This window comes from Lotus japonicus, chromosome 6 (genome assembly GCF_012489685.1).
Source record: "Lotus japonicus ecotype B-129 chromosome 6, LjGifu_v1.2".
In the NCBI taxonomy this organism is placed as follows: Eukaryota; Viridiplantae; Streptophyta; class Magnoliopsida; order Fabales; family Fabaceae; genus Lotus; species Lotus japonicus.
The window spans coordinates 13,433,030-13,443,750 of NC_080046.1; the positions used below are offsets into that span (position 1 = coordinate 13,433,030).

Consider the following 10,721-nt stretch of genomic DNA (forward strand, 5'->3'; position numbering starts at 1 on the left):
AAAAAGGGGATCGTTCCTCTCCTCAATCTGATTACTATGGTGACAGTTTTGTGGCCTATTGAGGTTGGAGAAGAGAGATATTGTCAGTTACAGGTCGAGTTGCTCGCCGGGGAAGCATCCAGATCGCGGCGGATCTTCCTTCGATAGGCGCTCTTAGGTTGTTTCTCTTCGTGTTGGAGTTTAGAAGTGGTGATTTTATTGAGGTTTTGGGGCTGGTTCGAGAGCCACAAATCCCACAATTGATTTAATTAGTCCTCATCTCAACCTCCCAGCCAAGCGTAGTTTTCAAATCGTAGAGGTATCACAATATATGAATATGGTATCGAACAAATTCCCCTCACAATAATCACATCACAAAGGCAACAAATAATTACTCTAGCTCTTAATTTGGGAGGAAAAAAAACAGCGTGAAAAGGAGGAAGAATAGGAATTGGGGTTAGGAGAAAAAATAGAAAAGAGGAGGAAGGTTACAGGAGCAAAAAGAGGAAGAAAGTAGAGAGGAACGTGACAATAGGAAGAAGAGGAATGTCGATGATGAACCTGTGATGAAAGATAAATGGGGCTAGGGTTGGAATATTTTTAAGTAGCTAATACATCAAACCTTATCAGGTCTTATCCTTCCTTTGGGTGATGGATTAAGTTATCCATCATTTTAATGTATTAGAAGAGATTGATGGAAAGAGTTATACAATACGATGTATGCACCAAACAACTGATAAGCTCATAATGTATTGTATAAGCTTATACAATCAGGCCTAATACGGTGCACCAAACGGGCCCTAGAAAAAGAAGTATTCCTGCAACCTAAATGTACGATTGAAATGCCATGGTATACGGGTTACAAATATTAATTTTTGTAAAGGAAACTTTATTAATCAATAAAGAAGAATCGGGCGCAACAGGCAGGACAAATAGTGATTAAAAACTAACAATAATGCATTATGTTAGTTACAAACCAAAATCACAAAAACGCTTACTTGCAAAGTTACACCATACGGCAAATACGGTGGCTACCACTAGCAACATTCAGAATAAAAATTGAACATGCCAATTGGACTAGCCAATTGTTTCATATGATATCTTATTCAGCTTCGCTCATGCTTCTCCTCCATGTTAGCCTTAATGAGGAAACACTATATCAAACTTAATATATAGGTTACCTTTCCTCCCAGGTTTCTTTGGGACTGGCATTCCTTCATTTGGAACCACCACCACATAACTTGGTGTGACAATCTCTGTCACACCAATGTTGAGGTCTCTTCCATCCAAAGTTTTTATATGGATGGTTTTTCCAGCGAGACACTCTGCAAACAACGTTTTATGAGTAACAATTAAATTATTCCCATCCCTTACAAATAGAGGATGGGGTTTTTGATGCAATACAAAAATTGTATCTCTAGCATAAGCTGTTCGGCTTGCTTTCTTAGAGAACATTATTTTTGTTCCCTTCTTCCAACCAGGGGCAATCTCTACGTTGAAGATTTCTTCTCCAACATCCTTCCATCCACTGCAACAAAAACCAAAAAGAGGAAAGGAAATAAAAATAATAAGCAATTTTGTCGGGAAGAAACATGGAACTTGAGATCTTCAACGAATCAAACAAACATGTATATTTCATACAACTTCAAGATCATAGTTTTACTTTGCTTTTATATATTCAAAATTAACACCTCCAAAAATCCCCAAATACAAAAATAAAAACCAATTGGGAAAATTCTACGCTAGATTTCTCTTGCATGTGGGTAAAAGTTAATAAAGCCAAAACCCATAGAGATAAAATAAGATGATGACCAAGACAAGACCAGAGAATGAATTAAGCATAATGTAAACTATCTTGTAATTCACACAATATGTAATAATACACATGCATATTTTCTGTGGATTCTTTTCTATAAAGGAAAAAAAAGTTCATGAGGTAAGATTGCAGCCATTCATTCACGTTTAGCGTGTAATCTAAATTGATAGAAGAAATTTTGATTCCCATTTGAGAAAATAACTAGTTTTAGTTTCAGAATTAGTAGAATCTCAAATAACGAGTTTTAGTTTCAGAATTAGTAGAATTTAGAGGTGTTAAATTGGCACATAGCCGCTCCACTAGACTTTCTATTATTTTGGCCCTAACGTTTTCTCCTACTATACCTGGTGCTTTTAGTCTCTGGGGACTCTTTAGGCTAGCCCACACTCTATTATTTTAATAGTTGAAAAAAACTAATGAAAAATCTTAAAAAGAAAAAAAAAATTTGACCTTAAAAAAACCTAATTTCCAAAATCAAATCCTAATACCAAAACCGAAACCCTAAATTCATACAGGAATCGCCCAAAGCGGCCAAACAGACTTAGTGTCATCAGACCAGCAAAACAATGCATATTTTCAAATAGTTATCAAACATGGTAAAATTTTTGGTAAAAGTTATCAAACATTTTCAAACATTACAGACACACCCAATTTCACAAGCAAAGCATGTATTAAGGGAAAAATGGTAAAAGTAAAGAAGATAGTGATTACATGAATTGATCAGGAACAGTCTGTTTGACCTTCATTCTCCTTGTGCAACCATTGTAAATCTGCTCAAGAGTACACTCCAATTTGTACTCCATCACCACAAGGGGAAAGAGACGTCCGCCATGGTAATCATAGGCCAGGGCCAGGCTCTTCTTGGGGTTGCTGAGCACTTCTGTCATAGCTGCCTGTTGTTGTTGTTGATTGTTATTATCATCTGAGTGCCCTATCATCGCCAGCCTCTTGTACGCCTTCCTCGCCTTCTCACATGCGGCATTCAGATTCGCCTTCAGGATCTTGTAGTAGTGACCAGCACCCATCTTCCAATTCTTGATTTCTCAACTGTGAGTGAGTTTGTTTTTTGTGTGGAGAGTGAAGAAGAAACTTGCCCTGTTCTTATAGGGTTTCTGTGACGGCTGGCTGTGAATGGAGATTAATTGCGTACGCGCAAAGGTACCAGAAATCACCTTCAATCAGATATATACATACTAAATTTGTAAGAGTCATGAGAATTATTGATGGATACTAAGGACACTGATTGCCGATAGATACATCAATTTTTATTTGGACTAGTTTTGATTCGAATTGATTTTATCCACAACCAAACAACCTCACACTCTCTCTCAATGTTTTGAACATAGTCGCCGTGTCGGGATCTGCTGCCATCGTGATTTTCGCTGCTGTTTTCCTCATGTAGACGCATTTCTAGGGATTTAGAGGAGTCTCAATATTCTTTTTTCTTTACTTTTATTTGGGTTGCTCAGCATTTATTTATTTGATTATTTTGTATACTTTGGATTGTTTCATTGCAATTCTTATGAATGATATACAGCGATTCATTTTATTTCTAATATATATTCTTTGAGTTTAATGGATATGCACTGACAGTGTAAAATAGTTTTACACAGACATCCAATTGAATTCCGCCAAATCAGAAAATATCTTATTCTTTTAATTAAAATTAAAGTCAAATGTAATTATCTCTCCAATATATTCTTTGAGTCTCAATATTCTTTTTTCTTTACTTTTCATTCAATTATTTTCATTCATTGGTACCCAATCTATCTGTATTCATCCAATTTCCATTTTGAGGTCTGCCGTCTCTGCTTATATGGATTGGCACGAGCTATTTGACGCGCGAGTCCAACACAAGCTGACGTGTTTCAAATATTATACAAACTCATTTTAATGTAGTATTAATTTGCATCTAAAATACTGTTTTTTCTGGAGGAAAAAAACTTAATGCACATTTCTATCGATATTGATTGTTTGTGCAATTGTCCAATGAAAGACTCACTAACAAACTTTTTAATAATTTTAGATTTCCTCTCACAAGTTTTGATTAACAAAACTCTCCTTGTCCTTTCCCCTTATGCGCACTTTCTTGTCTAAGTTATTAATTTTGATAAATTGATGCTCTCTTGTATTCCAAGTCCTTTGTCTTGATGAGCTTAAAAGGTTGTTGAGTGTGAAGGTTGTTATGGACTTAGATTTGACTAAGATTAGAGACTGAGACCGACTAGGAAATCCTAGCAGAGCATAAATATAAGACCATCTGCAATGGTGTTGAAAGGGGTGTGTTTAATGTTGAAATGTGTGTGTAATGGTGTTTAAAATAAGCGTTGAAAGTTAAAAGGGGGAGAGAGGAGTTGAAAAAATTAAACACAGTTGAAACCTGCAGTGGGACACGTGGCGTTATTTGATTGGTCCGGGCGATTTTCGTTTATCCTAATCTTTCAAACTCAATTATTTCATTCAAAAAAAAATTTAAAAATATAATTTTTTTTACCAAAATTCATGATTTTTTTTCTCTATAAATAGAAACTTGGTTCGTTTGATTTGGACACAGAAAAAAAACCAAGTTTTCCATCATCTTATTCATTTTATTATCTTTCTATTATCCCATTTGCTTTGAAATGGATCCCAACAATTAAATTAAATTAAATCGATAATAGTTTATTTAATTTAATTTTTATCGAAAATTTTAATTTTATAAAATCATAAAAAGAAAAATATAAAATTAAATCAAAATATGAAATAAAAATAGTGGTGGGGTAGGGGGTAGGGTGTTGAATGAAAAACCATTGGAGTGAGTAAAAGTTGAATGGAGTGTTGAACTGGAGAGAGAAGGTGATGTGAAGTGTTGGGAAGAGAAAAAGTGGAGTGTTGAGGGTGTTGAATGTTGAAACCATTGGAGATGGTCTAACAATATGATGTAAGAATAAGGTACAATGTCATAAATGAATCAAATAGTTGTCTAGTACAACGAATGACCTCCCTTTTATAGTGGGGAAGGCTTTGAAAACCTAAATTGATTTTGTAAGAACTAGGTTTTACTATTATTATTAGTTAAATGTCGACTGATGCCCAAGGTTCTGTGCTGGCGTGAGGAAGTGAAAAATGTATGTTAAAACGGACAAGTGAAATTCTCAATCATCATCTTCCGTCAATACCTTGTCCATCAACACTTTGACCAATGAACAAGATCTTCTCTTCAGGGCCATTAATTCTATCTCTGATCCTGAGGAAAAGAAAATCTATTATATATATATATATATATATATATAGCCATTAATTTTGAATGCTAGTCCGAGTCATATTCATACTCGACTGCAATTCGGATTATTCGAAAATTGATTTCCATTGCTAGAACACTAATTAAGCTCCGATTCTAAATCGAATCGGGGAAAAGACTCGTCTGGGTATTGATTGTGGATGTGTGTGCAATTCTGGAACTTTCGAATGTAATATCGATAGGGCTTGCTTCCGGGAACCCTGGAGAAGGTTTATTTAACCTCGCAGAGGCTTTAGTGAACTTCCGGGCCACGAATAAGTGTGTTCGGGGCTCCGTTTTGAATTTCCGTTATATTAGTCTTGATCATTTTTCCGCAATAAATCTTTTCCTATAAGGAAGTTTGCCCCTCCGGGGAAGTTTTCATTGTCAGGTTCTCCGTCCCTCATTATGTTGGGTTGGCCTGCCATTAAATTGTAAAATTAAAATTCAAAAGAAACACAAATAAAAAAACGCATAAAAACTAAACTAGTACTGGTCAGATACAAATAATTTCATCAAGGTTTAGTTCTTACTTGTCAAAAACTCATTACAAATTCCTATTTGTAAGGTTGAATCATGGATAATAGATATGCCAATATTATCAATGGTTCAACATTACTCCTATTTTGTACATCAATGTAATTAGCATTCCAGCATGAAACTATTCTATATATTGTTAATTTACTATTCTAAGTTAGCCAAGCTTCGATCTCACACTCTATTTGAACTTCAATCTGATCATACTCGCAAATAGATAGCTGAAGGGAAGCACTCACCTGTGTATGGCGGCGGGGTAGTGGTCGGGGCTGAGGGGGAGGGAACCGGCGATGAGAAACTTTGAAGCAGATGTTGCTGCAACTGTTTGAGCTTGAAACAGAGAAATTGGAAGATGACAGGGTACTAGATCACAAACACTGAATAAAATTAGAATCTGTAAGAAAAAAACTGAAAAAAATGAGAGGTTATAGTTTTGGTGAATAAAAAAAATTATAATCATCAAATTAGTCCATGTACTTGTCACTTCATTAAGTTCATTTCATTTCATTTTCATCTCTAGCCATAAAATAGTTGCTGATATGCCCCTCTATTTATGCCAAGTCTGGTTTTGGTCATCGTCTCGTCGGAGGACAGAGCTTCGACAAGCATGCCTTATTTAAAAACAACTACTAAAAGTCGGCAATTTTCCCTAATGGGTGTCAATCATAGTTATAAAAGTGATTGTTTAAACACATAGCTAGGTCGATAGTTTGATTCTTAGGACACTCTTGCGAAAACATTTAGCCTTCACTGTAGCAATTTAACACATCAAAAGTAGGCGATTTCTCTTGTACTCGTGTAAAAGTTGGGGTGTTTCATATGCTTCAGGATTAATTTGTCATGATTTATTTTATACAAACTTTTATAATTTTCAATTTAGTCTTATTCTCTAAATAATGAAAATGGTTTCAAACCCTCCCATTTGGAAAGAGTACAAGAGCAACGCCGTATCAAACCCTCCCATTTTCAATTTAGTCTTATTTGATAGATACATTGTTAATGTAAATTTTCTTTACATCGGCATTCAATTATTTTTCGCCGTATCAGAAAATACAATTTTAATTTAATTTAAATAAAAAATAGATGTAACAATTTGTCATATATAACATGCAATAATTGGTTATCAATTTAAAAATTCTTTATACTATCACTAGTGAATATCCATCAAATTTAATTTTTCCAGAACGTACAGGTTATTCTCCTTATTTCTTCTTGGTCAACAGATTATTCTCCTTATCATGTTTCTGTTGAGGAATTTTTTTTTTCAATAAGAAATGAGTAAGTGCACTTCTTTTTTGGTATATCAGAAAAGAAGTGCACATTTGGATTGTTCCAAATAATTATAGGGTGTCTTAAAAAATATTCTCAACTAGGAGACATATCGAATCGGCTTTGAATGCTGTCAATCAAGCCAGATTGAAAACCATAGAGGGCTAGAGCCCGAACATTTAAAAAAAGATTGAGGAGATAATATTTTTATGACTATCAATTAAAAGTGATTATAAAAAACCCTAAAAACCAAGTCAATAGAACAGTAAAATGAATTGTTATACAAGATATATAGGAGGGCTCCTTAATTTATATAGGAAGAAGCCATTCGAATGGTGATTGAAGCGATATCAATTACTTCTTCCGTTCCTATTTATCTGTTAAGGAAGAGAAGGTTCACACAAATTAATGAAAACAATTAATTATGTTGACTTTCATAAAAGTACTAGTATGTATACCCGTGCCGATGCACGAGAGCATATTTCTGAACATATTAAAAATTGTTTTTAATATATGGATTATTTTTTTATATAAATTATAAATAAATTCAAATATAATTATATGTTTAATTAATATGATTATGATATAAAAATTGAATATGTAATAAATTGCATGATTTTTATTTTTTTATTTCGTTTTTCTCATATCTAAATAATTCTACACAATTTATAACATGTAAAAGATGTGATATTATTGGTACATGAGACTAATAAATTGCATCATTCAGGAATTGGTCTATGGACCTCTCCCGCTCAACCCATAAACTTATAAAAATTTGCTCTTTTCTTATTTTTAATTGAAAATATTTTAATGTAAATGTTATTCCCCATCGGATTCTATATCCACAATCAAATTGTAATGCTTCTGTATATCTGTTCCTAAAAATATTTAAAAAGTCTAGAAAAAGTTTAAAAATTATATTAAAAATTTTTCAATTAGTTTCAACTTTAAGGTATTTTCATGCTAAATGTTCCCCATCGTATCAGCATTTTACTCTGTAACCTAAACATCAACAAATATACACTATATATTTTCAATCCTCGTGTGACAAATTGTTTCAAAGGTATTTTCATGCTAAATGTTCATCATCGTATCAGCTTTTTACTATGTCACATAAACATAAACAATTATAGACTATATATTTTCAATTCCCTTGTGACAAATTGCTCTCTCTCTCTCTCTCTCTCTCTCTCTCTCTCTCTCTCTCTCTCTCTCTCTCTCTCTCTCTCTCTCTCTCTCTCTCTCTCTCTCTCTCTCTCTCTCGTTCATTTATAAATGACTTGTTTGTTATTTTCGACTTGAAAATATTTTAATATAAATGTTTTTCCCCGTGGAATCTTTATTTTCACTATTAAATTAAAATTAATATGTATTTAAAAGTCAGGAAAAAATACTAAAATTATATTAAAACATTTTATATTAGTTTTAGCTCGAAACTTATTTCATGCAAAACGTTCCTCGTCGTAGGACCAATATACAATGTAATTTAAACATAAATAAATATAAACTATATGTTAATTTATCATAATTCCCGTGTCACAAATTTGTAGTGTTAAAATTTCATAATTTTATATATATTTACTTCCAAACTTATATAAAAAAATATAAAATTCAATTAATTTTGTATTATTATTTTTAACACGGATATATTTTAATATAAAATTTTCTTTCATGTAGGATTTCTATTTTCACAAACAAATTCTAACGCGTCTGCGTATCCACTAAAAATTATTTAAAAAGTCTGGAAAATATATTAAAATTATATAAAATATTTTCTATTAGCTTCAAATCTAAAGTATTTATGATTTATCATTCTTTACATATGTTTTCTTCTAAAATAATTTAAATCTTTATATTAATAGTTTAATATATGTAGGTTAGTAGGTGTGTAATATATAGTTTTTTTTTTACTAAGTGGGTAATATATAGTTGGGCTGTTTAATTCATTATGGAATGAGGAGATCATTTCCCATGACAAAAGGATTAGAGGATAGTCTTTGATTTCAAAGCGTAAATCGTGCAACACAACTTAAAGTGTGTCGTCTCCAGCTTTTCACTCTGTTTCAAAATTTGGTTTCCAAAAAAATTAGTAACCCTATAACTGATAATGTGTTAAATTAAGTAGTAGTTAATAAATCTCCCTAGAATAGTGGGAGTAATTGACTATATATATTCAATGCTCAAAAGTTTAAATTTACTTTTTTCAATCGAAACTTTAACATTAAAAAAAAAAAAAACAAACAGTTACTAACTTATTATTGAATTAGAGATTTCTTATCGTGATGGTCAAAATAGACCACATGTATAATTTCACACATCAGAAATTATTTGTTAGTAGCATCAGTAGTATTATTTTAAATAAAAAAAACAATTCATGAATAAAAGAATAATCAAAAAATAAATGTACAGTGTATTCAGAAAAAATCGCGGAGCAAGTTCAAGATAGAAACGTAAGTTTAAGTAATCAATCAGGTGAACAACGGGTTAGTATTAAAAGAATTAAGAGTTACAATTTTATTCCCAAATGATCCATCATAAAATTAAGAGAATTGAATTATTCCAAATGAAGCTTGGTAGACACAGAAGTAAGAAGGAAAAAAGTCATAAAACTGAGAATAAAATGAACACGGAAATAAATTACAAACTTTTAAAATTAATGATCTCAATTAACAAAAACACATTGACAGAGATGCCTCAACCAAACTTGGGGATCTAGTAATATCAATTATAGAGCCGAGTTTGTAAAAGTTGGGGGTGTTTTTTGTAGCCACTGCGCGCCCTGCTTGAATTGAATGCCTTTATCAATCATGAACAATGGTCACATTATTTTCATTTAGTGCTGCACTGGAGTAGAGTTGTTAGTTTTGTAACAGCCTTTCCTTGGCTGTCTTCTCCATTTTTTGTTTCTTCTTGTACAGTCTTTTGGTTGAGGTATCCTTTAATACCTCCTATTAATATTATTATTTTGGCTTACCAAAAAAAATGGTCACATTATTTTCTGTCACAGTACCATCTCTGCCTCAGGGGAGCATTTCAAGCGAAGCAGGAATTGAAGCACATGCAGACGCAGTGTGAGAATTCCTATTTCAAAATGAACAGTAAAAGAACGCATTAAAATCATTCTATTCCCTAAGCCAGGTTAGAATTGACCGCCAAGAATCAACAGAAAGAAACATTATGGAAGAAAAAACAAATTATGATAATAGACTAAAAGGTCAACAATTTAAGAAGTCTTTTAAGATTTGTAGTCTATTTGAATAAGTCTTTCAAACACTTCATCCTCAAACCTGTACAATTTTTTTCTGATTCATATATTGGTCTGATATGGGCGAACCTAGTTGTTATGTAATTGGGCTAACCAATATTCTGTACTTAATGGGCCGGGTCACCCATGATCCTTCCGGATTAAAAACCCAAGCTATAAATAAAGGCACTACCCAAGCGGTGGGGGGACTATCATTTCACGCATTTTTACTCACTTTGTTTACTTTCGCTTGATCTCTAAATTGGTTAGCCTTAGTCTGTGGTTCTATACCGGAACATTGGCGCCCACCGTGGGGCCGAAGGATACTTTCCTAGGCTTCGTTTTTCACCACGATGGTGACTCGATCCGGGGCGAACGGAGAGAGGAATCATGTTCAACAAAATGATGTTCCTCCTGATGTTCTTCAGCGGATCATGGACGATCTCAATGAACTTCGTCAACATAATCAACAGTTACAAAATCAACTTACTGATCTCAATCAGACTCAGGGTTTACGAGAGGGCGATCGAAGAATGGCTGAGACGGTGGTGGACTTTCAACCGTTCACAGAGGAAATAGCGAATACCGCCGTCCCAGACAATTTGAAGACGTTGAAG

General features: G+C 33.2%; 1 protein-coding gene across 1 annotated transcript; it reads right to left on the minus strand.

The window, feature by feature from the left end:
- Positions 1-948: 948 nt before the first annotated feature.
- On the minus strand, positions 949-2,820 carry LOC130724936 (uncharacterized). The gene is made up of 3 exons (XM_057576204.1): positions 2,507-2,820; positions 1,161-1,507; positions 949-1,016 (listed from the first exon to the last, which is right to left on the minus strand). The coding sequence occupies exons 1-3, from the start codon at positions 2,818-2,820 to the stop codon at positions 949-951; spliced, it is 729 nt and encodes a 242-aa protein (XP_057432187.1).
- Positions 2,821-10,721: the final 7,901 nt, after the last annotated feature.

What these genes read in the sequence shown, in the direction of transcription:
- LOC130724936 (XM_057576204.1), bottom strand. Translation starts at nt 2,820, where the DNA reads ATGGGTGCTGGTCACTACTACAAGATCCTGAAGGCGAATCTGAATGCC. An exon ending in ACTGTTCCTGATCAATTCAT is followed by an intron (nt 1,508 to 2,506) that starts GTAATCACTATC and finishes TTTTTGTTGCAG; the next exon opens with TGGATGGAAGGATGTTGGAG. An exon ending in AAAGAAACCTGGGAGGAAAG is followed by an intron (nt 1,017 to 1,160) that starts GTAACCTATATA and finishes GAATGTTGCTAG; the next exon opens with TGGTAGCCACCGTATTTGCC.